The sequence below is a fragment of the Terrapene carolina genome, unplaced genomic scaffold, assembly GCF_002925995.2.
Source record: "Terrapene carolina triunguis isolate 2854851 unplaced genomic scaffold, T_m_triunguis-2.0 Scaffold173, whole genome shotgun sequence".
In the NCBI taxonomy this organism is placed as follows: Eukaryota; Metazoa; Chordata; order Testudines; family Emydidae; genus Terrapene; species Terrapene triunguis.
Window position 1 is genome coordinate 1,522,735 of NW_020664524.1, and position 27,246 is coordinate 1,549,980.

The 27,246-nt window shown below is 41.7% G+C and overlaps 1 protein-coding gene across 2 annotated transcripts in view; it reads right to left on the reverse strand.

Annotated features, from left to right (window-relative positions):
• Window positions 1–27,246, reverse strand: part of HDAC4 (histone deacetylase 4) — a 439,152-nt gene that overhangs the window by 103,925 nt on the left and 307,981 nt on the right. For both annotated transcript variants that reach the window (XM_024194087.3, XM_024194086.3), the window contains exons 8-9: window positions 7,966–8,097; window positions 556–668 (exon numbers count right to left, since the gene is read on the reverse strand). In XM_024194087.3, the coding sequence (XP_024049855.1) occupies window positions 556–668; window positions 7,966–8,097 (245 nt within the window). The remainder of the gene's footprint in view (window positions 1–555; window positions 669–7,965; window positions 8,098–27,246) is intronic.

The window sequence follows — 27,246 nt, forward strand, 5'->3', positions numbered from 1 at the left end:
TATGGAAACAAAAACAAAGGTTAACAAAAGCTAAGATTTAAACTGCATAAAGGTGGGAGGATGCTAAAATTTGGTGGCAAACGTCAACACACCACAGGAAGCCTTTGAGTACTGAGCAGGGGAGAAGGAACTTAAACCAGGTAATATTATATTCCTCCATCCCTGTAATTGAACAATGCTTGTGTTAATCCCCTGTATAAAGTGAAGTTATCCCACATTATAAAGCATGAAAATAAATATCCAACATCTTAAAATACTCAAGAGAGTTGGCAACCTATATTTGAGAACGGAACCCTCTTCAAGATTTCCCCCCAACATTCCTTTCCTTTTTTTTAATTTATCAATCCTTATTATGGCTACTGCCAGTCACCCCAAGCACAGATATTTAGGAGCAAACTCAGACTAAGCATGTTATGTGCACAACACATTCAAATCTTCACTGGTTAGGAGAGTAGCCATCCTAATCAAGGTTAAGCTTTCCCTGCATATTTAAAAGCTTCCACAAGTTCATTGGAAGCACAAGTGTTAAGCCCAAGGTAAAGAGCAGTTCTGTACCTCTGCTTGAATACTTGTGACTGATCCTGTAATTCCATTCTCAGCACTTATGTTATTAGAGCTGTTGTTTGGAGAACTGGGACCAGATCCAGGAGCACTGTTGCATGCAGAGTCTAAAACACATTCAAAAACAACTATTAGAAACAGCATAAATGATCTCTGCAATGCTATTGGGAGAGATCTATCAGGGAAAACAAAAACCCTGAAGATGTAATAAAACATTTCTATATTGAGACTATATCAACAAAGATGTACTTTCAAACAGCGAGTCCAAATACTTACTTACTTACATCTTTTCTCTGCAACCTTTTTTTGTATATTGTGTCTGGAACTTTAAATATGATTAAACACACAATAAACAATTTAGAAAGCATGAGCAAGCCAAGTCAGTCTATGTCAAACTGTTCTATTACAGTTTTATGAAGTGCCTCCTCCAATCCACTTTAGCCTTTTATCTTAATCATGCTCTCGGTCTTGCACAATTAAGTAACTTTCTGAGCTTTGACATTTTCCCATGCACTCTTCTTGTATATCTGAATTTATTCACGTTTTAAATGGAAAGATAGCTGTCAAGGGTCAGTAATGAAGGTATTTCACACCAGCACCAACATTTACTTTTACAAAAAGTGCCCCAATGAACGTAAGGGGTTATTTGTTAAGAGCTGATAGTGTCCTCAGCATTCTATGAGAAACAGTTATTTCTCTGAGGTGTTGTCATCTACAGAATTGTAGCTTCAGCAGCACACAGGACCCTAACACCAATCTGGAGCGCTGGTCCAATATTGAATTAGAGGAAACAGTACTAATTAGATAATTAATACCACTTCCCACAGCACCTGTGTTTTCCTTGGAAGTCTCCAATCCAAGTACTAGTTTCTTTCGATTCCCAACATGGAAGCACTAGGAAAGGACTGGAATCAGAAGAGTGTGAGCAGGTCTCCAGGCTTCCAAGTGAGGAAGCAATGAACACAGAAGGTGAAGTCTGACTTTCAAGTATACATTTTTTTGCCCCTGGATTACTGGTAGATGTCTCCATGTGCTGCCTTCAAATCAGGACAGAAAAATGGGAGGATAATTGAGAAAATAAAAGGCAACCTCATAAGAGTTGTTTTGAGTATCTCCAGACATCAGTCGCTTTACACTTATTGTCCTGCAGCACTAGCTGGACAACTCTCCATCTCAGGGGTAGGCAACCTATGGCACACATGCCGAAGGCGGCAAGCGAGCTGATTTTCAGTGGCACTCACACTGCCGGGGTCCTGGCCACTGGTCCGGGGGGCTCTGTATTTTAATTTAATTTTAAATGAAGCTTCTTAAACATTTTAAAAACCTTATTTACTTCACATACAACAATAGTTTAATTATATATTATAGACTTCTAGAAAGAGACCTTCTAAAAACATTAAAATGTATCACTGGCACACAAAACCTTAAATCAGAGTGAATAAATGAAGACTCGGCCCAGCACTTCTGAAAGGTTGCTGACCCCTGCTCTATCTTCATGAAAACGTGCAAAGTTCCCAGATATTACACTGGAAGTCCTCCATGTACATAGTGGTCAAAGTCTCTCAGAGGTAACAAAAACCCACACAGAGTTTGTCCCTAGGGAATCCTAGTCTGTTTTGGCCAATCACTAAGTACTGATTGAGCTTTCCCTTTCCACTGTCTCACTTGCAGAGCTTGTGCCAGGCCTACATGTCTAGCACTATAAGCCTCTAGGGATGGGTGTTCCCTTGGTCAGCGCAACTGCCTTTGAGGCCTTTTTCACGCACTTTATATGATTACTCCTTCCTAATTACCCACAACTTGTTACTTCTGACAGGCATGGCAGGATAGGACAGATACAAGTCCCTGTCTCCAGGGCAGTCCATTGACCCCTCCCTGCACTGGTCCAGTGTGGAGCATGTACAACTTATCAAAACACAACCACGAGGATTTTGTACTTAAAGTAAAACTTCACTTTATAATTCTATTGCTATACACCCTTATTATATGAACAACAAAATGCCACAACTTCACGTATGTTACCGCTATGTTCTTAACACCCCACTAACCAGGGCAAGTGGGACATGCGACTGAACCCAAAATATTTTTAACAGACTAGAAAGCTGCATTTCCCAGCTCCAGTGCAGCATTGCAGATTAACTGATTTCACGGCTACCAGAAATTCTTCTGGAGCATGGAGTTGGCCCATAGGAGCCTCTCTTATTTTGCATATAGCACAGTTTTCAGTGTTTCTCTTTTTATTATCTCAGAAGTATGCTTGGCAGAATTCCATTTTTTAAAAATAATTTTGACACATAATATAGATGTCATTTTTAAGCGTTTTTATCCATGTAAATTTTCACAGGTAATTATCTGGGCAGGGGGAAAGGAAGTAGACTATAATTAAATGAGAGCAGCCATTGAGATTCAAAAAGTTAAAGCTTTATAACTGTTAAAATTGTCAAACTATACAAATTAAATATCCTTAAAATCAAACTCTAAAGTTCTCCAGCAGCATTTTTCTTACTTTGCCTATCTGTAAATTTTGACTGTCAGCACTGGAAATATTTTTTGGTCAGTCTGTGGTTGCACAGTGAAATCAATGTTTACCAACATTTACCAATAGCAATATAAGTCTTCCAAGACTACTTAGAAAGCAGAAATCACTGCAATCTTTTGACAGACATTCAAAATATGAGAAAATAGGATTTGGCTGACCCCAATATAATTTTCTGGTAGCTGTGATATAACAGCCTGAAGCAATCTGGGACATTTCACTGGGATGTCTCAGTGGACATGGAGCCAACTGGTATGACTTTGGGGACACGATACAATTTTTGTTTTAGTTATTTAATTGCTGAAACCCCCTTAACCTGGTTAGTGGAGTAATTCAGCACATATTATGGTAGAAGTAGAGTAAATAAGTAGATTTTACGGTCCTCTATAATCAAGAGAAATTTAAGGATTAAGTAACAATCTAAAATTGACTGCCCACCTAGTAATGATTACACGTCGCATATTCAAAGGTATCTTCTTTCTATAAATCTGCTACTAATCTGATTATTCCAAGCACTATGCATTTTACCTATGTGACTCTATAGCAGGGGTCAGCAACCTTTCAGAAGTGGTGTGCCGAGTCTTCATTTATTCACTCTGATTTAAGGTTTTGCGTGCCAGTAATACATTTTAACTTTTTTAGAAGGTCTCTTTCTATGAGTCTATAATATATAACTAAACTATTGTTGTATGTAAAGTAAATAAGGTTTTTAAAATGTTTAAGAAGCTTCATTTAAAATTAAATTAAAATGCAGAGCCCACCAGACCAGTGGCTAGGATCCAGGCAGTGTGAGTGCCACTGAAAATCAGCTCACGTGCCGCCTTTGGCACACGCGCCATAGGTTCCCTACCCCTGCTCTATAGGCTCTAGTGAATCGACATCCATTGCTACCACATGTCCCAGCCATGAAACTATGGAACCGTCTCTGAGCTTCAGCATCTATCTTCTCCACACATTCCAAACAATGCTATGAATTCTCAAGTCATGCTTCCCAATACACTTGTAAAGAATGAGAAACCAACAACAGGACTTATTTGAGCATGCATACATGTATGAGCATGCTTACTGAACGTTCTGAACAAATGGGAGAACCTTTTTCCCCTGCCCAAATCCTTATTCCTGACATTGTAAGCAAGTTAGTACTCAGCACTATTCCTTCCTATATGAAGTTAACCTACAAGCAAAAGGAAATTCTTTTCATCCATGGACTTGCCCAAAATAGCAATGCATTTTCTTCTATTCTACTGCAAAGATATGAGATCGATGACATTACCAAGATGCATGCTCATTTAGTTCACTGATGACACTGGAAATGGAGAAAAGCTCTTTCAAAGTACTGTAGAAGAGCATGAGAAGAAATTAACCAAATATTTCTTTTTAAAATGCTGATCAAGGATGTGGTTCCTCCTTAATTAGACATGTGACCATCACCCCAGCTTACGGAAGTGCAGACACTCAGCAATAAGAGCACTGAGGCAGAAAATCCTTTTTTTTTTTCCAACATCACTTTGTGCTTCGAAATAAAATTACTTTCTGAGGTTGTGAGACCTCTGTAGCACCCCATTACATTCATGAATAAAGCAGTATGTTAAGCAGGCCTTCATACCTTTAGAACGTAATTTTTTGGGGAAAAAGGCGACTCTGTGTAAAAACAGCCTCATTACTCTTTCTTGTGCCTTGCCTCCTGCTGCCAGGGTTGGTCTTCCTCTGTCCAATTAAGTGAGCACTAAGCAGCAGTATTTTGAGTGAAGAAAACCCAATTAACCTGAAGTTTCACTACTACCCTTCAACTTTCTCCACAATGGGTACCTGTGGCGCTTAATGAAAACCTAGACATTGTAAAAAGAACATTTTGGTTGGACAGAAAATACATGCACTTCTGTAACTAACAGGTCATGATTTATTGGATTCCATGTGTATTACCTAAACAAAAGAAAAACGTGGCAATCAATTTATCTTTGTGATACATTCAAGCCTTAATTTCATCCAGGGGTATTCTTGATGGATTAAAAGTACAATTTTCCCCTGAAAAGTGGTTGTAAAAATGGCATTTTCAACTCAACACACGTACTCTGTATTTACCTAGAGTCTGACCCGCTGACTGTAATGACCAAAATAAAATGTTCATGCTTTTCATTCCTATTAGTGCAGCAACAGCCCACGCAGCTAAGAGCATAAGCAGGAATCTATTTTATTAAACTTAGTTCCAGTCAGTTACATCTGTAGACACCCAGCAAAGATGGGTGTGCACAGGTGTCACAGAGGGCACCATGTGAAAACAATGAGGTTGCACAAGTGTTACAAAGGCCCTAACTTAGCCTGCAGAACCTTTGTAACAGGCAGTAACATGAGAAGGAAAGAAATAAGCTTGCCTCTCAGCTCTGTTGTGGAGTTTTCAGGGCTGCTGGTTAGAAAAAGCATCTCCTGCCTTGTAAACCAAGAACATTTGATAAGGCGATCACACACCCACACATACACTCATGGAACCCATGATGCCATCTCTACAGAGTCACTTTTCAGAGCAGAGCTGAATTTTAAGTTGCATAAATTATGACATTGTGCTCTGAAGTGCCAGGGAGGTCTGAGAAAAGCAAAAACAGCGGTTGTCTAAATGTACTTACAGACAGCTCTCTCTAGATGGTGCTAAATATTAAACTTTATGATAATCTCGAGCCTTACCTAGTTTACCTCCTAATATGAAATTTATCCAAAAAAGACATATGGATTACTTTTTGCAAGAGGTTGTGAAATAAGTATATATTATCTATGGTAAAAATACATAACTTGTTTTTACAGTTAAAGTAGGGCTGTCAATTAATCGCGGTTAACTCACGTGATTAACTCAAAATAATTAATCATGATTAATCACACTTCTAGCAATAGAATACCAATGGAAATTTATTAAATATTTTGGATGTTTTTCTACATTTTCAATATTGATTTCAATTACAACACAGAATACAAAGTGTACAGCGCTCACTTTATATTATTTTTATTACAAATATATGCACTGTAAAAATGATAAGCAAAAGAAATAGTATTTTTCAATTCACCTCATAAAAGTACTGAAGTGCGATTTCTTTATCATGAAACTGTAACTTACAAATGCAGATTTTTTTTTGGTTACATAACTGCACTCAAAAATAAAACAGCGTAAAACTTTAGAGCCTACAAGTCCACTCAGTCCTATTTCTTATTCCGCCAATCGCTAAGACAAACACGTTTGTTTACTTTGATGGGAGATACTGCTGCCTGCTTCTTATTTACAATGTCACCTGAAAGTGAGAACAGGCGTTCACATGGCACTTTTGTAGCCAGCGTTGCAAGGTACTTACATGCCAGATATGCTAAACATTCATATGCCCCTTCATGTTTCGGCCACCATGCCAGAGGACATGCTTCCATGCTGATGATGCCCGTTAAAAAAAAAAATGCGTCAATTAAATTTGTGGCTGTACTCCTTGGGGGGAGAAATGTATGTCTCCTGCTTTTGTTTTACCTGCTTTACCAACGCAGCTTGTTTTACCTGCGTTCTGCCATATATTTCATGTTATAGCAGTCTCAGATGATGACCCAGCACATATTGGTTTTAAGAACACTTTCACAGCAGATTTGACAAAATGTACTGATGGTACTGATGTGGGATTTCTAAAAATAGGTACAGCACTCGATCCAAGGTTTAAGAATCTGAAGTGGCTTCCAAAATCTACGAGGGAGGAGGTGTGGAGCATGCTTTTAGAAGTCGTAAAAGAGCAACACTCTGATGCGGAAACTACAGAACCCAAACCACCAAAAAAGAAAAATCAACCTTCTGCTGGTGGCATCTGACTCAGATGATGAAAATGAACATGCGTCGGTCCGCACTGCTCTGGATCGTTATCAAGCAGAACCCATCATCCGCGTGGAAGCATGTCCTCTGGAATGGTGGTTGAAGCATGAAGGGACATATGACTCTTTAGTACATCTGGCACGTAAATATCTTGTGACGCCGGTTACAACAGTGCCATGCAAATGCCTGTTCTCACTTTCAGGTGACATTGTAAACAAGAAGCAGGAAGCATTATCTCCTGCAAATTGTAACCTACCTTCTTTGTGTGAGTGATTGGCTGACCAAGAAGTAGGACTGAGTGGACTTGTAGGCTCTAAAGTTTTACATTGTTTTATTTTTGAATGCAGTTTTTTGTACATAATTCTACATTTGTAAGTTCTATTTTTATGATAAAGAGATTGCACTACAGTACTTGTATGAGGTGAATTGAAAAATACAATTTTTTTGTTTAGTGTGCAAATATTGGTTATCAAAAATAAATATAAAGCGAGCACTTTACACTGTGTTGTAATTGAAATTAATATATTTGAAATGTAGTAAACATCCAAAAATATTAAAAATAAATGGTATTCTATTGTTTTTTTAATTGCTTGACAGTCCTAATTTTAAATTGTTTGGTGAAGAACAACGGAGGTCCACATGAGGCCCATAAAGAACATGGCATCAAAAGCATTTATTGTTGGAGTGGTACAGTTATGAATTATGCTTAGCAACTGGATCTATGACATTAGTAGAGATACAGCATGAAACATCTCAAAGGTATTTCCCAACAACCTGTAATTCTACCATCTTGAAATACTACACTGGCACCTATATCTGATTAACACAAGCTTAAAAACTAGAGCTGTGAAACAGAGGCTATGGACTTGGAAACAATGCCTTCACTGATGAATGTCCAAGGACTAAAGAGTTAAGGGTGCTAAAGGGAGTACAGAGATCCTGACTAAAGAGTTAATCAGATATATAAACAGGTTTTAAGATGGGAGCCTTGTATAGAATGCGACAAGAGGCATGGCTTTCAGTTGCTTACCCAACATACCTGTGACATCCAGGGGACGCTTCTTAAGAGCAGTAACCACTGGGCCATCTTTCCTGCGTAACAGGGGACTGCTCCGTCTTTCAGCAACTTTCTGCTTTAATCTGGATCGTAACTTCAGGTTGGGTTCAGATGCTGTACAAAGAAAAGAAAAGTCAGCACGGCATGCAGAGTTCCATTTAATATCATCTTATTCATTGTTTTCTGCCAACTATATTGGCTAATCTTCAATGAAGGATACCACAGAAATGTAAAGGAAATTAGTCATATGACATAATAATTGGAATAAAGAATTATCAGTATAATGAAAAAATACCAACAGATGCCTTCTGCACTAGTTCTGTTAAAACACTGATGATCAGGATTAATAGTGCTTTTTATAAAAATTAATGTTACAATGTTTTACCTATGGACTGGAGATAGTGGTTTGCAGTATGATTTGTTGTAAAGTTCATGAGATCTAATACAAAGTAAGATATTCACCTGTAATATATTTATAACCACTCCACTGCTGACTACTAAGCTTATCACAAAGGTAGAGCCTTGCAATGGATATTCTGTAAATTAATAAAAGAATCAATGGGCCTCTATAGCGGATAACAAAAGAATAATTATCTTAATTTTCCAAGCATAGTTCAAGGATTGTCGTCTGACTAACACACACCCAATACTTTGAAAGTTTATCTTAAAATGTATGACTACCTTAAGGTCATCAGGACTGCCAAGAGGAGGTTTGTGGCCTCAGGAAATTTGTAAAATTTGAACCCCTTTACATCATGTGATACACATTTCAACTATCCCCTTAAATGAAAGTTTCAGGCATGGGAATGTTCCAAGATGCTATATTCATCAAATGCAAGAATCGGGAGATGTGCACAGAACCCTCACCACAGCCTCCTAAGTAGGAATCATAAAAGAAACAGTGAACTGCCAGCACTATGTGTCTCAAATAAATATTTTTCAATAGGTAAGGAAGCCATGAGAAAGGGAAAAGATTCCCACTGGAAGACATCTTTCTTTGTAAACTTGGTGCTCTCTTGAGTATATTTGAAATATTTCCTTGAGTTCTTCAAGGCTCCTGACATTTACTAGATTTGTGAACTTACCCAATCTTTTCCTTCCTCTGCTCTCCTGAAAGTTCTATGCTCTCACCACTAAATACTGATACACTTGATTCTTTGTGCCCAAGGATAGACAATGTAAAACTTCTTCAGCAGACTTGAAGTCGGATTTACAAACTGATTTTGTTTAACAAAGTCTGGCTACAGCTTTATTTCCCGCTAGAGTGCGTAGAAGGCCAATACAGAATGTTTTAATTGTGGAGAGCACACAAACTGGAAGTTGACGACTTCATGATCAAATATTTGCTTAAAAGTTCTCATCAAAACTGTTCTCTGATGAAACTTTAGAAAAGGAGCGTTTCATGAATATACCATGGACAGAAAAAAAAGTCTACCTAAATTTGCTTTAAAAAAGATAAAGGAGGTACTTTTAAAAAGTGTCAGACTCATGAAGATGATGTTTAAAATTCAATTTGAAATCCATTAGTGAAGGGCAAAATCATGTTATATGCTATTTACATAAAGAAAGCAAATGGAATGAATATAAATCTGTTGTTTGCCAGAAGGACAAAATTGAAGAGGAGGCTATTTAAATAACAATTGCACTTTCTTCAATGTTAGTTCATTAAAAAAAAAAAAAAAAAAAAAGCTCTGCTTTAAAGGGAAGGACCTAATCTTAGTTTAAAAGTAGACAATAGACATGAGAACACTCAGAGGCTCATGGTAGATAATTTACACTTGCAGCAAATTTACATTTTAAATAAACTAATTGATTAGATGCTTGGGTCTATAATTTAAAAATAAAGCAAAGCAATGTTTCATATAGATGTGGTTATGTATATTGTGCATATATATGGAGTATCTACATATGCATGCAATATAGGCATATTCTACAGTTGGTTAAAGCATCTGTCTTCTGACAAAGAAAAATATGACAATATATATTACATTAAAATGAGGATTTCATTCATATTATTTATTTCTGTATGGTATTTGTGTGAATTATGTTTTGTGTTGGGAATAGACACATCACTGTATTTTAAAGGTATATAATGAACAAAGTGTCTAAGTATGAAACACCTTAAAAATGGAGGAAAAAACCAGGGTATCAGATTAGCTAATATTACAAATGATGCTACAGGTCTGAATATACTAATAAGAATCCTTCCCTGTAACAAGAATTTCAATGTGAATGAAAATAAGGAACCACATGCTTAAACAAAACATCTCCAAAGGAAGATATGACCATCCAAAGAAAACACACTGGAACTTCCCAGACAAATGTATTACATGGTGTTCTTCATCCCCTCCTCATATTGAGATAAGTTTCAAAATAGTGAGAAGTTGTTTAAACCCTTACCATTCTACAACTAAAAGTTTAGACTTTGTTCTACAATATTCCTTTTTATTTTTTTATACTAATCCTATACAGAAATCTTTATCAAAACTCCAAGGACTTTTTAAACATTGGTATCCCATTTCACCTGTCATTCATATGTGTGGTACATGAAAATATCTGTATACATTTCACTAGGTGTTATGTAACTCAGAGTTAAGTGAATTAAAAACACCCTGCCAGCAGCACAGAATGATCTGAAATTCTAGGTATTTACATATGTCATTTCTGAATGTCTCAGAGTTATGAAGAGTTTCAATTTTCGACAAGGCATATTGAAAGCTCAGTCAGGACCAATAAGATTTGTTTTTTTTACTGTCATCTAAAAAAAAAATGCTGCCTAAATTTAAGAGACCTATACTTCAAAAGCATAAATAAGAAAATAACATGAATCAGCCAGCACATAACTCACACAATATTGTGGAGTTTGAGTTCAATTTTCTTTAAGAAACATCAGTTCTACTGGAAAATCAACTGAAATTCATCCCACGTTACAATGTCTCCAAATGAAGTGTTGCTCAGAATCTTAATGCAATCTATAGTGCTTGGAATTCAATCTCAAAAGCTTTGCACTCTTCAGGTCACGTAATGTCTTCTAATCTAATGGTATACACTTATTAATTCAAAAATTCAGTTAGGTACTTATTCAGCCAGATAATTAAGGACATGCCTAACTTTAAGCATGTCGTTAGTCTTACTGAAGTCAATGGGACCATTCATATGTTCAATTACCTTACTGAATTGTGGCCTTAGCACCTCAGTTTATTTAGAGAAAATATATTACTCCTGGGACAAGTCTGCACCACTGCGCACATGCAGAATTCGTGTCTCCTGCAGATTTCTTTGCTTCCCCACAGAAAAATGGGGAAGTAAAGAAATCTGCAAGGAACAAACGCCCCTTCCCGAAAGCCCAGGCGTGTTGGTTCGAGCGCCCATAGCAGCTGACAGAGACGTAAATGAGCGCGGGGGGAACGGGGGTTGGGCATGCATGTGTGTCAGTCACTGCAAGGGAGGGCGGGCCTGGGTAGGCATGTGTGCAAGCAAGAGACACTCTTGCTCAGTCTGGTGTGGAGGGATAGGGCTTTGGGTTGTTTGGAGGTAGGTATGAGGCAGGCTCTGTCCCCTCAGGCAGAGCAGAAAATGTAGCAGCCTGCCTGCATAGTTATTCCTATTGTTGTTAGTTAATTGGTCCCATCTGTAGTGAATTCCCCCAGGAGCATAAAACAGGTGTAAAACTTTTAAGGATCCTTTACATTACAATAAGGCTCCTTTACACCACTCTGGCAATGACAGTAAGGGAATCCTCAGCTAGGAAGATCTATGTGCTCTCTCGCTTTTTTCCTGTGCCAGAGTGGCACAATGGGGTAGATTACAATTCAGGATCTATTTTACTTACTACCCATTTAAAAAAAAGACTTTGAGGAAAAATAAAATGTTTATCAAGCGGTAAATAAAATGTCAGGACTGTCCGAACCAGGCACTTTCAAAAGTAGCTAGCCAGGATTATAAGTGGAATGCAGGGTATTGGTTATCAAGTATTTGTAACTTAACTCTCATGTGTTTAGGAAGTGCTGAATAGTTAATGACTTTTTTCTGTACTGTAGTTTAAATAAATTACTAAAATAATTTAAACTGGCTTGATTATATTGCATTATTTTGACAAATAAAATATGCAGAATTTTAATTTTTTTCACGCAAAATTCCCCCATCCCTGGGCTAAGTCTGTCAGGGGACAATATCGCTAGAGCAGTGGTTCTTAACCTGGGTGCATGCACCCCCAGCGGGTGTGAGATGCCCTTTCTGGGGGTGCGAGACATGCCAGTTTTTTTAAGAACGTAAATCATCGAAAACACAAATTAAGTACAGGCACGTAACTACAACACAACTACTTTGTTCATCAAACCTATGTATTTATTAACATTATACATTTTTTAATGATTACTGTAATATACAAATCTAGGTTTAAAGAACTGACCTACTTCAACGATTTTTGATCCGGGGTGCGAGAATATATTTTGAGAACCAAAGGGGTGCAGGCTGCAGTAAAGGTTAAGAACCACTGCTCTAGAGTATACTAAAACTATTAGGAACTGTTAACTATTGCTAATTACAACTATTTACAAAAGAAAAAGTTTAAACAACCACTGAATGAGAACTACTTGCTACAGCAAGAGGAACATTCCAGAACCAACACTAAGAAGGAACTGAGCGGGCGAGAGGGGGCCGGCAGCCACCCTTATACCAGTGCATATGCGCGCCACTCCAGAGGGCGCCAGAGCCGGTCCCCTATGGATACCACTGAGGGTATAAACTTACGGCACCGGTGAATGTGGCGAGTGCACACGCCTACAATAGAATGGACATGAGCAAGCATTTGAAGAAGAACTCTTGTTTTCTGTGCTTGCATGGACAGCTTGGTAGAGCTGTGGGGAAGGGCTTCTTCTGTATTTTTATGTATGGCTCTTCATCCTAATTAAAATCTATTTTTATATTAAAACAACATGGGGAATATTAAACCTAAATAAAATTAAAATGACTTGTGATGGGGGTTTGTTAGGACCAAATGTTTATTAGTGGTCAAAAGAAGCTTTGATTTTAGGATGAACAAAGGCTATTCACACTTCTTTTATAGCTTTGCTATAGTTTGCTTGCCTGACTGTAGAAGAAATCAAAATAGCAGTAGAGTGGAGTATACTGTGGGGAGTTCCTTTGTAACTGTCCAGACATTTCATGAGAATGCCTAGAACATACAGCTTCACGTGCGGAAAGGCCCTAAACTAGTGATGCTGCTGCTCTTGTGCTGACATCACCCCTACAGTTACAGAAAAACACCAGCTGACACACTTTCCAGGGATATCCAGGACTGTGCGGCACCTGGCTACCACCTGCCCTTAATATGAGGAAGCCTTGTCTGGGCCCGCTGGGGTTCAGCTCCCTAACTCCATTGGCCACAAGCAACACAAGTGCTCTCCTCTAGGCCTGCACAGGCCTTTCTGCCTCTCTATAGAGTAGCGATTGGCTCATTCCAACTCTGAGCCCTCTGAGTGTCTCTGTGGAACGTCCAGCCCGTTTCACTGCACATGCACAGTACTCACAAATCGGCTGATTCCAAAGGAACAGTACACCTGAGCTTACCAGTTCCACTGCCGAAGGCTTACATCACATCTCCGCTTAACACACACTTCTTAGATACTTTGTTAAATACACTTTTACTTGTTTTCACGATACACATATCAGGATTCAAGTGATAGCAAGTAGAAGTACTGGAAACAAATGGTTATGATTTTACTTTATACGTAACATGCATTCTAGAACTTAGACTTACTTAACTAGATACATTTCTGTCTTATAGAGTAATGCTCATACCAAAGCCCTTACTGCATTGTACAGCCAGATTTGGCTGTGATCTTCCATTCATGTGTGCCTCCTTGGTGAAAGATCCAGCGTATGTCACTGCACTCCCAAATACTCCAGAACTATCCGTTATCCTTACTCATAACTGGGATCCCCCAGATTGTGGCTTTCCCCTCTCATCAATATCGAAATCTCCTGATTGTTCTCGGGGCTCAGTATACAAAGAGACACGCATTGTGAGGCGGACAATACCCACTAGACAATGACCAGACTGGGAGATAAATATCTGTTACCTCCTGCCTCAAAGGAACATTCCTGAGGTGTGTCACCTGCTGGTTACCTGCCTTAAGAACATAACTTTCCGTATGGACCCAGCTCCTTAAATATTATCTGTATGTACATTTTGCAATGATTATGATGACCAATGGGCTACCAGCTCTTGGTAGAGACCTCACATGCCACCCTTTGGGGAACTGTTGTGCATATATCAAATGCAGGGGATCCCTGCAATTCCCGGTACACCCCCTGAGCCCTCTGCTGGCTGGCATCAAGAGGTCCCAGGGTCACTCTTGCATAGCAGAAAGCAAATTTATATCAGCTAATGAAGAGGGAAGATATATGGCAGGTGACAATGAATGGGAGGAAAGGAGCATAAGGGCCAAGTGTTCAACAGAAGAAGAAGAAAAGCTGCTGCTGGGTGCAGAGCACTTCTGAAAAATCAGACCACTTCATTTAGGTGCTTAATGGGGAGCCGAGCTCTCTTGAAATGCATAGGGAGAGCATCTAGTCTTTAGATAGCTGTAGCAGGGTGGTTACCCCACTCCTGCCTGAGAGGTTTAAAACAGCCCCATCAGGCCCCAGCTGGCCTGTATAAAAAGGCTGGGAGCCAGGAGCTCAGCAGTCTCTCTCTGCACTCAGAAATCTGGTCTACACTACGACTTTAATTCGGATTTAGCTGCGTTAATCCGAATTAATCCTTAACCCGTCCACACAATGGAGCCAGTTACTTTGAATTAAAGGGCGCTTAAAATCGATTTCTGTACTCCACCCCGACGAGCGGAGTAGCACCAAAATCGATTTTGTAAATTCGAATTAGGGGTAGTGTGGCCGCACACCACTGAATTAATGTGGTTAAAATTAATGGGGTAGTGTGGCCGCACACCACCGAATTAATGTGGTTAAAAACCGAATTAATGTGCTTAGTGTGGCCGCGCACAATCGAATTTATACAATCTGTTTCCCAAATTCGAATTATCTAAATTCGAATTAATCTCGTAGTGTAGACGTACAGAGAGAGAGATGGGCCTGGCTGCAGGGAGCAGAGACAAGGTACCTGAGTGGAGCAGGGCTGGGGAAAGGCTGAGGAGCTCCAGCCTGGAAAGCCCCAGGCTGCGGCCTAGTATTAGGCCAAGGGGTACTGGGGGTTGCAGAGGGCAGCCCATGGGTAGGCCAAGGCAGCAGGTCCAAACCCAACCTTGCCTGTGATGAGTGGCCTATACTGCAGTCTGCCCCAGGGAGTGGGGGCTAGTTGGTGACTGGCAGTGGCCTTATTCTGAGGCAAGGTAGGGATAGTGGGTGGGGGTTCCCCGGGGAGGGGAGACCCTAGTACTGAGGGGTGTACTGCCGGGGGCAGCACCCCAGATACAAGGGCACCGGGGTCCGGGAGGGACACGGGGGCCAGAGGACAGGCGGATCACCGGCCTGCAGGGGGCGCTCCAGGATGCTGGAAGAGCTAATTCCCAGAAGAGACCAGCAGGAGGCGCCGCAGGGGTGAGTCCGCTCCTCTACAATAGCAAAAGCCAAAAGTGCTTGAGTTACTGTAATGGCTAGAGAGAGCATGATGCTGGGCATCCATTCCAAGCTGACATAGCAGGAGGATGGCAACAGTACCTCAGAAATATCAGAAAGATGTCAAACTACAGTGATAAGCCAAAACAAGGGGTGCGTTAGTACGTTACTGGAGCACGTCTCAATTAGAATGAGGTTTATTGGTACTAGAATAAGACTGATGAAGTTGAAATTTTATTTGTTGAAAACAAGTTTGATGGTATTTATATAACACGTTCATAGTGAAGGGTGAGAACGGAAGTATGGAAGGGATAGAAACATTCCCTCTACAACTAACTCTACATGTCATGACATTTTCTAACATTTCCCCTTCCCCAGAATACATCCACATCTTCAGTTGTGCTTTTTAGACAAAACCTGACTCTCTTTCTGCTGCAATAGGTGGCCAAAAGACCCTTTTTCAACTCCCACCTATTATAAGAACAACATGGGGAATATTAAATCTAAGCTAACATAAGCAATACTCCCAATTTAATTTCTGGAATACAAAGTAGGAGCTCACCAGGGGCCAGAAGAGGCAGTTCAGAGCTACTGCTCCTCTCCCCATCTGCTACCTTCATCCCCCAACAAAAGTTGATCCAATAAGGTCAAGAAACTGAGGGCAACTCTTAGTTCTTCTTCCTTTAGTTAGGGGCTATTTCAAAACAGCTCAGCTGCCTCATGACAGCCTTGGAGCACTGTGGTAGGTTGGGAGGGGAAATAGTAGCTTTCCTTTGTTGCATCACTATTCATGCTCCTTTTCCATCAGGACATCAAAGGGAAGCCATGGCTCCTTCCCCCCTCCCGTAGCACTTAGCAGTGCAAGAGAGCTGGCTGGACTGCTTTAGTGTGGCTCCTGACCGAGGAAGCTGAACTAGTAACTGCACTAAAGCCTCCCCATTCAGGTTCTTAATCTAGTGTAGGTGGGCTAGGGCAGAAGTCAGCAGGTGGTAGGAGAGAAGGGCTCCATGGCAGGTGATTTGCAAGCTTTGACTGCATTTGCAGCTAAAGCCTGTAAACGGTTTTTTTTTTAAAAAAAGAAAATCCCTAACATGCATTTTAGAGTTGATTTTCTGAAAGGACATGGGGGAAGATATTAAAAGCAAGCCTCTCCCCCAACTTGCTGTTTGGTTTCTTTTACTATTTTCTAGAATGTCTACAGCTTGACCTGAATAGATGTTCTACAGAACTAAAATACTAGGCAATTTTTATGCATTTTACTTTTAGTAACATATATACACCCAAAGGCTATTCCCCTCCCCACTTAGTACAGGAAATACAGATGTCTTAAGAGATCGATGACTACTTCTCATTAGAAGAGTATGCCCTGAAGTAATGTGTGGATATGTGGTACAAAGCATGTAATGCAGGAGAACCAGAACTTGGATCACGTCAGCATCAGGAAATACAAGATGGGTGGGAAAACAAAGATTCTCTTAAACTTGAGTGACACTATGTAGTACAAAACTCAAAGACTTTCTCTAAATTATACTCCCACACGACACTGGGATTTCAGCCTACTCTATTTTCCGCTAAACAATCTCTGTCATAAAACAAGCCACTTCACACATCCAAAGGATCAGAATCAGCTCAGAGAGGTATGAAGTGTTTCTTCATGAATACAGTGTTTTAATTAATGACAAAATGTAATTTCTTTTTAACACAAGGTGTTCAGCACAATTCTACCAGTTTAGCAATATAATACCACCCTACCCATGTTCTTGCAACATCAAAGAAATTTTTTTTTTTCACCCTGTAGCTATTGGGCATGTTCCCCTCCTGCTCTCACTCACAGATTCTTGCCTGATGCATGGAGACACATGGGAATGAGTGCTAATCAATAGGAGATCGTTGTTCTATTACAATTATGCATTTTCTTATCCTGCATCCATCACCACAGGATCTACGCATCTGTAAGACTGTATTCTTCCCCCCTTTAGAAAACAGCATCAATAAAGGAGACGTCTTTTACATTGCTATTTAGAAACTGGCCAACTCAGTAGTTTAAACATTCCATACGATTGTCAGCATGTGGAGTGCATGGGCCAGTCCTTTCCTGTGACAGACTTCAGGAAAATTACTGACCTGTCATTTTGCTCCTCTGAAGCTGCCATCTGCCAGGATTTTCATTCTCAGGCCTCAGCTACCTAAAGCAACATAGGAGGATCTACACAAACTCCTGAAGCTGTGGGATTTGGGTTTGTTTTTTTTTAAATCGCTAAAGGCAGCAGCAGTAGCAGGATGGAGCACAGACCACCAACTGGTAGTGACCCAGCACTAGCTGAAAAGCCAAGGTAAGCACAGAACTGCCGAAAAACCAAAGCAAGACATAGAGCACTGAAAAATAGATGCTAAGGCACCAGGGCAAATAGCGAAACCATGAAGAGTAAGTGCCAAAGTGCTGGTGTCAAGCACCGGCATTGAAGCACTCAGGCAAACTGGCAAGTAATTTTTCAATAATCTGAACCTTACTGGAAGACTGGGTTATGGAAAGGAATCCCCAAAGATGAGTGAAACAGTTCTGCACTCCTCCCAACGCCCCTCCCCCTCTGACATTAAGGAGGATCCCAAGGGTAGAAGTTAATCTCAGTGGGCTGGGCTCATACTCTAGTCTGCTACCCCTCCTTAGGGAATAATCATGTCAATAATCAGTTTGGAGATTTCAGTTGTCTCACACCATGGAGCAGAGAATCAGGAGTGAGACTCTTGGCAGATGGTATCTTTTAGAGAATGAGGCCTTGTTTTCAGAGGCGGTGAGCACCTATACCTCCCGCTGAAGTAAATGGGAGCTCAGCACCTTAGAAAAGAAACCATTCAGGTTCATTTTCACCGTGTTCTATAAAAGTGCGTCTATGTTAAAGAGACGTAGGAAATTTAGTACCGAAGAAGTTCTACCCTTTACGCATTTAAGTAACCAGCACATTAAAAATCTACTTATCTTTCTTCATTTGCTTTATGGACGGATAGGAAAACATTGGTAATCTGAGGTTTGTAAACATGGGCAAGTAATTTATGAGCGTTGTTGGAAAAGATCCCAGGTCTACAGACTCCAAGTCTCCCTGGTTAGCCAGTAGACCAAATTACAAACTGATATATGTAGAGTCCTGTAACACTCTACGCAGACCTGTGAGGCTTGTGAGAATAACTCTGCTGGGCCAGTACCGTTCTCAGTTTGGCTGTGATGTATGACAGAGAAGAGGCACCTGAGGCTGAGGGGAAGGAAGGGAATTGGTATAGGGTTTACACAAGAAAGCCCATTCTGTGTACTCTGACTTTAGCATCTGAAGTTGGAGTTCCATGAGCCGGACTGGGCTGGCACTTCTCTCTCGCCCTCTCAGTGGTCAAGGGTAAGGATGGTTCTTGGTAGTTCCTAGCCAGCTTCTCTCTGAGATCCAAAAGAGTGGTACATAGGGTTGCTAACTTTCCAGTTTTTCATAACTGAACACTACAGGCCCCTCTGTCGCTTACTCTTCCCTCCCCCAGGACTCACCTGCCACCTGCAGAGCAGGGGTGGGAGGATGTGCTGCCGGCCCCACTCCTTAAACGCCATGCACTGTCAGGATCCCTCGTCCTCCAGCAGCAGCTGCTCTTCCTGCCCTCCCAGTGGCAGAAGCCGATCATGGTTACTGTGGTAACTGGACTTTTGGTGTCCAGTCAGCGGGGCTGACCAGACACTGCACAGGTCCCCTTTCGACTGGATATTCGAAAACCTGACAACCCTGTCAACTTGTACAGGCTATAAATTATAGTTTGTAATGGCAGCCATTTTCATAGTCCTAGCTTTGGACTGATGGGAAGTTGGTCTAGGTATACCTTTCCCGTTAGGAGTCAGGTTCTCCAGTCAGTCTTTACTGAAAAGAGTGGGCAAGTGCCCATTTCTTTATTTTGTTCTTATAACCATTTTTATAGTAATGATGTTGGAGGGGACAGCTCTGATGAATAACTGGAACAAACCCTGAGACTATATTGATTTGCTCACTTTTGGGAAAGGCTCAAATACAGATACCGAGACAAAAACAATTTTTACAGTTAACAGATTTCAAGGACTTATTTTTTATCAGCTGGCTTCCTCCTAATGAGGTGCTGAGTCCCTCCAGAACTGCTGAATTTCAGCAAAAATTAAATGCATTTAGCATCTTGCAGCATTGGGCCCATGATACTGTAGTTACTGTAGGACCTCAGTCTGGCGAGATGCTAACCATTCTCAGTTCCCATAGAAGTCAATGGAAGTTCAGGATACACAGTGCCTGACAAAGGGTGGTCGGCACCTTGCAGGATGGACAATCCACAAGAAAAAAAAAATAGGGTCTTTTCAGATATACAGAACAGTAACACCATTTCTCTTCCTCAGTCTCTTAAGTTTCGGTGTGTGCATTTCAGGACAAAGCCGGACATTACATAGTATTCAAACTTCTCAAAAGTCAAGGGGTAACATGAAAAGCAAAAGCAAAAGAATCAGGATACAGGAATAATAGTAAGTGGGAACCGATATCCCTAATCATGTAAACCTGAATCATAGAATATCAGGGTTGGAAGGGACCTCAGGAGGTCATCTAGTCCAACCCCCTGCTCAAAGCAGGACCAATCCCCAACTAAATCATCCCAGCCAGGGCTTTGTCAAGCCTGACCTTAAAAACCTCTAAGGAAGGAGATTCCACCACCTCCCTAGGTAACCCATTCCAGTGCTTCACCACCCTCCTAGTGAAAAAGTTTTTCCTAATATCCAACCTAAACCTCCCCCACTGCAACTTGAGACCATTACTCCTTGTTCTGTCATCTGCTACCACTGAGAACAGTCTAGATCCATCCTCTTTGGGACCCCCTTTCAGGTAGTTGAAAGCAGCTATCAAATCCCACCGCATTCTTCTCTTCTGCAGACTAAACAATCCCAGTTCCCTCAGCCTCTCCTCATAAATCATGTGCTCCAGCCCCCTAATCATTTTTGTTGCCCTCTGCTGGACTCTTTCCAATTTTTCCACATCCTTAAGAATCATAGAATCATAGAATATCAGGGTTGGAAGGGACCTCAGGTGGTCATCTAGTCCAACCCCCTGCTCAGAGCAGGACCAATCCCTAGACAGATTTTTGCCCCAGATCCCTAAACGGCCCCCTCGAGGATTGAACTTACAACCCTGGGTTTAGCAGGCCAATGCTCAAACCACTGAGCTATCCCTCCCCTTCTTGTAGTTGGGGCCCAAAACTGGACACAGTACTCCAGATGAGGCCTCACCAATGTCGAATAGAGGGGAATGATCACGTCCCTCGATCTGCTGGCAATGCCCCTACTTATACAGCCCAAAATGACGTTAGCCTTCTTGGCAATACGGGCACACTGTTGACTCATATCCAGAACCATATTAAACAAAACTTCAACAAATACAAGAGTTTCTGACAAACTGCAACAGGTGTTGGAGAGTTTACAAAAGACCACCAAACCTCAGGCCTAGCAAAAACAATAAAAGATTAGCTGTCAGTGGATATTCTGAGACTTCACTACAATAGGCAGCAATTGTTTTAGCTCAGTGCATGGCACCTCACTAGCTATATTAAATTTGAAAGAGAGTCAGCCGCATTTTAGGAAAACATCATCACTATTTTCTCAACAGCTGCAAACAGGACTTGTACACTCAGACCCTCATAAAGGAATCTCAATGAATGGGAAAAAGGAGTTGCTATTAAATTCTTAGACAAGGTATATTACACAATGGAAGAAAAAAAAGTCACGAGAGCACTAAACTACTAACTTTTCAGTTAAAAAAATGAGACAGTATTTGAGTTACATTTTACAGTACGATCTTGCACTCAGAAACCATGCTTTTGCAGATTTATTTTGTTAGTTTAAAAAAAAAGAATTGACTTTGTGGTGCTACAGAGGAGAGGGGAGGGATAGCTCAGTGGTTTGAGCATTGGCCTGCTAAACCCAGGATTGAGAGTTCAATCCTTGAGGGGGCCACTTAGGGATCTGGGGCAAAATCAGTACTTAGTCCTGCTAGTGAAGGCAGGGGCTAGACTTGATGACCTTTTGGTCCCTTCCAGTTCTATGAGATAGGTATATCTCCATATATTAGAATTCCCGTTCCTTAACAGCCCAATCCTGGCAACTGCTATTCCCTGTTTAAGGACTACTCCCATAGCTGAGTGAAACAAATGAATCATTTGCAGTTTATTCTGTGCTCTTCAGGGTTCTTATCTATCCAACAGCAGTCTTACCCAGAACACCTTAAAATGTGGTCTGGAGACATAGAAACGCAGGGAGAAAAAGGAGGTGAATCATCTTGATGAAGACAGTGATGTGGTAGAGATGAGCACGGAAAGAGCCACTACAGGAGTTCTTCGTACATGAGGACAGTGTCAGAGCAGAAAGGTCAGGTGGCAGATGAAAGTCACCAAGCAAAGAGTTGGCAGAAAAACAAGGTAGTGGGATGGGACAGCATTCTCAAGGCACAGGGTGATAAAGTGGAGGACTTCTTTAGGACCAGAGATAAGATTACTTGAAGGCTGTGGAAAGGAACAAGAAGCCACGGGAAAACTGAGGACAAGAGGGAGCAGTGGAGAAGGATTAATTCAAGGAATCATCAGTTAGAGGGGGGTAGACACAGTCAGGGTCCCTTATTCTCTCGAAGGCTGAGGTGTATGGGACTAGAGTTGGAAGAATTGCCAAGTGAAGGGAAATTGGCACAACAAATGGTGCCAGTTCTGGCTTGAGAATAATTGGTAAAATCCTAGGCAGCAGAGGACACTAAGAATCAGCATCAAAGTTAACTGGACATCAGCACAGTCATGGGCCTTCCAGAGGTCACTGTCCCACTTCACCTCTTGGGGACCTAAGGACTCCATGACAGGTTCTCCTGCCTTTATAATGATCCTGCTTGGGGATAGTTTATTACATAAAAAAGATTAAATAATCTGTGTGTAAAAAAAAAAAAAAAAAGTCCCCAAACATAGTCCATTTGTCACACCCAGCACATTTAGTCCTTAAAATCCCATGTAGTTCACAGACATAACGTGTCACACTCCAACATCTTCATCGTACCTCGGTTCTTCTTTGGTCCTCCTCTGTTCTTCTGCCAAGATGGTCACCCCAGCCCTACCAGATGGAGTGCAACTCTGCTTTCCCCAGCGGGAACCCCCGCAGCCTTTCTGCTGTGAGTTCCTCCTCCCCAGAGGAGCACTCATCACTCTCCCTGTTCTGTTCGCCTCTCCTCTCAAGACAGGCCAGCAGGCATGCCTTTCCACTGCTTCCATGGCCCTCAGCCCTCCAGCTCTCCCGGATGGACATATCAGCAGATCATAGCCACTCTGCTGTTCTGCCTTCAGCCCTTTCTGACCCTCACTCTGGCTTGGGAATGTCAGCTGGCAAACTTGTTGCTCTCCTGTCGTAAGCCTTCCTTCAGCAACCTCCTACAAGCATGGAGACATCAGTGAGTTAGCCCCTCCATTGCTCCCTTGCTTTCATCCCTCTCCAGCTCTCAGGCTTGGCTCTCTGGCTTGTAAGTTAGCAGACAACCCCATCTGCTGCCTTCAGCCTTCTCCCACAACTTCCTTCAGGGACCTCCTCCCTCTTCGGTACTCTCTGATCCTTTACAGTCCCAGGTAATGCACTGCCCTCTTAACTGCCCAAGCTGGGAGCACTTCTAATGGCACAGGGGAGCTGGACCTGCTTCATTTAAAGGGGCAAGACACCCAGTGACAACAGCCAGAATTTGTTATGGGAAGAGTCTAAGGAGAGCAAAGGTGTCACATGCAGGACAGAGAACAGAACTATGGAGAGTTGATGGAGGGGGAGGAGGTAAGAGAGGGAAGTAGAGGTCTGACAGGGGCAGCCAAGTCGAAGAGACTCAGAGATTCACATCATGGAAAGACTGAGACTCAAGATGCATGACAGGCAGGAGAAAGGGAGAATTTTCAGTATTGACAGGGAATTAAAAAATGGAGAGATGGAGGAAGCAGCAGTGTTTGGTGAAAACGGGGTGATAATTTACTCAATTTTGAAATTTAATTTTAATATTTAAAGTAACCTTTGTGAGGTGTGGGGCTCTAACATTTGATGGGATGTCACATGTCCTACAGGTTCTTTAGAATTTTCTCAAACCAAACAGGACAAAGTATTTATTTTCATGGTAAAAATCCTAGATTTTAATGGGTTAAAGCCAAGATGATGGCTAGGATGGAATAGAGAAAAATAAATTCAAGCATCAAAGTCAGAGTGAGAAGTTGAGGAAGGCGGGGGGGGGGGAGATGAGGGGAAAAAGAGGAGAGTTTTAAAATAAAAGATGTGGGAGACATGGGAAGTAGCTAGAAAGAACAGGAAGGAGCCGGTTCTCACCCTAAGAACTGTATTTGGGGGTTTCAGAAGCAGTGAAAATTAGGGCTGGTCTACACCCAGCCGCTAGTTCGGCGGCTGGGGATCAAAGTTCTGGGTTCGACTTATCGCGTCTGGTCTGGACGCGATAAGTCGAACCAGGAAGTGCTCGCCGTCGACTGCGGTACTCCAGCTCGGCGAGAGGAGTACCGCGGAGTCGACGGGGAGCCTGCCTGCCGCGTGTGGACTGCGTCTGAACCGTGGTAAGTTCGAACTAAGGTATGTCGACTTCAGCTACGTTATTCACGTAGCTGAAGTTGCGTACCTTAGTTCGACTTGGGGGGTTAGTGTAGACCAGGCCTTAGATGCCCTGTTTTAAGATAAATTGAGATTCCAGAATATTTTTTCCGAACGAAGAACTAGAAACTTCTTGCAACACTCCAAACTAAATAGTGGATGGATGGGAGAAGTATATTGCTATTCATATACAAATAAAAGGAGCATTTTCCTATCAGTAAGGAAAATATCCAATTTGTAGCTGAAATCGGCAACACAGACAAATTCTGTTACCTGTGCATGATCTTGTGGGTTTTAGGACAATGTATGCATCCGATATGTCCACTAATCTGTTTTTTCAACTGTATTTTTCTCATGATTATAGCTTTCTCCTAACGTAAAATTATTTTATAGGATGATCTTATTCTCCATGGATAGAACCAACAGTCCTACAATGAACAGATCCGGTCTCTCACAAAAGAACAGACCTGATTGATGTTTATCACTACAAGGACTGACTTCCTTTGACTCCAACAGAAGGAACTTTTTCTTCATGCTGGATAGGGTTTTGTAAACTCCTCCTTGCTACCTACTGTTCCATTATACTACTAAAAACAAGTGCCTTCAGGTCATTTATTCAGAGTGATCTGGGTTACTTGGTAAACTGGGTGCAAGGAAACAATTTTAATATGCATTTTAACATGGCTAAACATAAATGTATAGTGATGGGGCAAGGCCAGATGGCTATAGTAAAGCAGTGAGGAACAGGTATGTTAGCCCCAGGCTAAACAAATCCCTGGTACCATGGTAACCAAATGGCAGTTGCTCCAGGTTAATCTGGGGCCAATTAAGATCCTTCTAGAAAGCAGTGGAGAGAGCTGAAGCCAATCAAGGGCTGGCTGGAACTAGTTAAAAGCCTCCCCGTTAGTCAGTGAGGCGCGCGTGTCAGGAGCTGTAGGAGGAAGCTGTGCTGTTGGAGGAACTAAGCAGTACAAATCCATATCAGGCGCAAGGAATGAGGCCCCGAGGTAACAGTGAAGGAGATATTGAGTGGGGGCTGCTGTGGGGAAGTGTCCCAGGGAATTGTACACGTCCTATTTCAAAAAAGTCAGCTACCATAGCTGCTATGATTAGGGTCCCTGGGCTGGAGCCCGGAGTAGAGGGCAGGCCCGGGCTCCCCCCTCTCCTCTCCTCCCCTCCCCGATTAATCATTGAGACTGGGAGACAACAGAGACTGTGTGAGGGAGAGTTGCTTCTCCTCACCTCCCTTGCTGGCTTATGATGAAAATGGCTCAGTAAGCTGTGACCCTTGCCTCTAGAGAGAGAAGGGCTATGTGGAGGGTCACAGTGAGCCTCTGAGGCTAGTGAAATCTGCCAGGAAACACTGCACCCACGGAGACAAGGACAGAGCTTTGTCACAGTATAAATCTAGGAACAAAGAATGTAGTCCATACTTACAGGATGGGGGACTGGGAAGCAGTGACTCTAAAAAAGATTTGGGCATTGTGGTAGATAATCACATGAACATGCGCTCCCAGTGTGATGCTGTGGCCAAAAGAGCTAATGTGATTCTGGGATGTATAAATAGGGAAATCTCAAATAGGAGCAGAGAGGTTATTTTACTTCTCTATTTGGCACTGATGTAACTGCTGCTGGAATACTGTGTCCAGTTGTGGTGCACACAATTCAAGAAGGATGCTGATGAACTGGAAAGAGTTCAGATAAGAGTTGTGAGATCAATTAAAGGATTAGAAAACCTGCCTTACAGTGATAGACTCAAGGAGCTCAATCTATTTAGCTTAACAAAGAGAAGGTTAAGGGGTGACTCGATCACAGTCTATAAATAGCTACATGGGGAACAAATATTTAATAATGGGCTCTTCAGTCTGGCAGAGAATGGTATTACATGATCCAATGGTTGGAAGTTGAAACTAGATAAATTCAAAATGGAAAAAAAAGTGTAATTTTTTTGAGAGAGTAATCATCATTGGAACAATTTACCAAGGGTGTGAGGGATTGTGGGCCTTGAACCCGGGCCCATGGGTCCCCAGGCAGTGCTCAAGCCACAACCGGGAACCAGCAGCTCACCTGAGTAATCAGAGAAGGGAACCAGCGAAGTGGTAGCTCACAGAGGGTCCTGCCCCTGAAGCTCCCTATTGGGGGAAACATCCAGCACCCCTAATAGACTGAGGAGCTCGATATGAACCAGGAAGTAACACAGGAAGTTGTTCAAGCAACTAGAGGAATCCCTGGCTGGCTGGTACTACGGACCCCTCTTGCTTACCTGACTCCTGAGCCCTGCATTCCTGCCTGTTCCTGGTCCCTGCTCTATCTCAAACTCTGATCTACTGCCAGTTCCTGCTTTCCTGCCTTTCTCCAGGCCCCTGCTCCTATGCCTTACCCCCAACACTGTCTCAGGCTCTGACCCCTGCGCTGACCACTAAGATTGACTCCTGCCCAACTGCTAGACCTGACCACCTACTCTCCAGTCACAGATAATGGTCATGGTGGATTCTCCATCACTGACAATTTTAAAATCAAGATTGGATGGTTTTCTAAAAGATCTGCTATAGGAATTATTTTGGGGAAGTTCTATGGCTTGTGTTATACAGAAGGTCAGACTAGATGATCAGAGTGGTCTTTCTGCCCTTGGGACCTATGAATCTATTAATCTTATTCTAAATTACTCTCAGGTTGACTGGTGGGACTGATGCCAAAAATGATCAATAATGAGGTTGTCACAGAGCTGACAATACAAGTCAATGGTTAACTATTTCCCACCAGACCTGGTTGAAGGTGGATCCTACAGTGGGCACCTTTAAACTGCATACCATTTTGAAATATTCTACCAGTTCTAGCTGAAAGTCCATTAGAGAGATGAGGACTACTACTAGAAATAGTAGAATCTCTCATAATGGAAGAAACGTTTTAAAGTACCCCGCAACTGTATCTCAAGCCTATTAATGCAGAAAAGGCATTTGACTGGGTGGTATGGTCATGTCTGTTTTTAACTATGTTCTGTGTGCAGTCATGGAATGGAGGGTAGCTTTTCAAACATGGATTTTGGC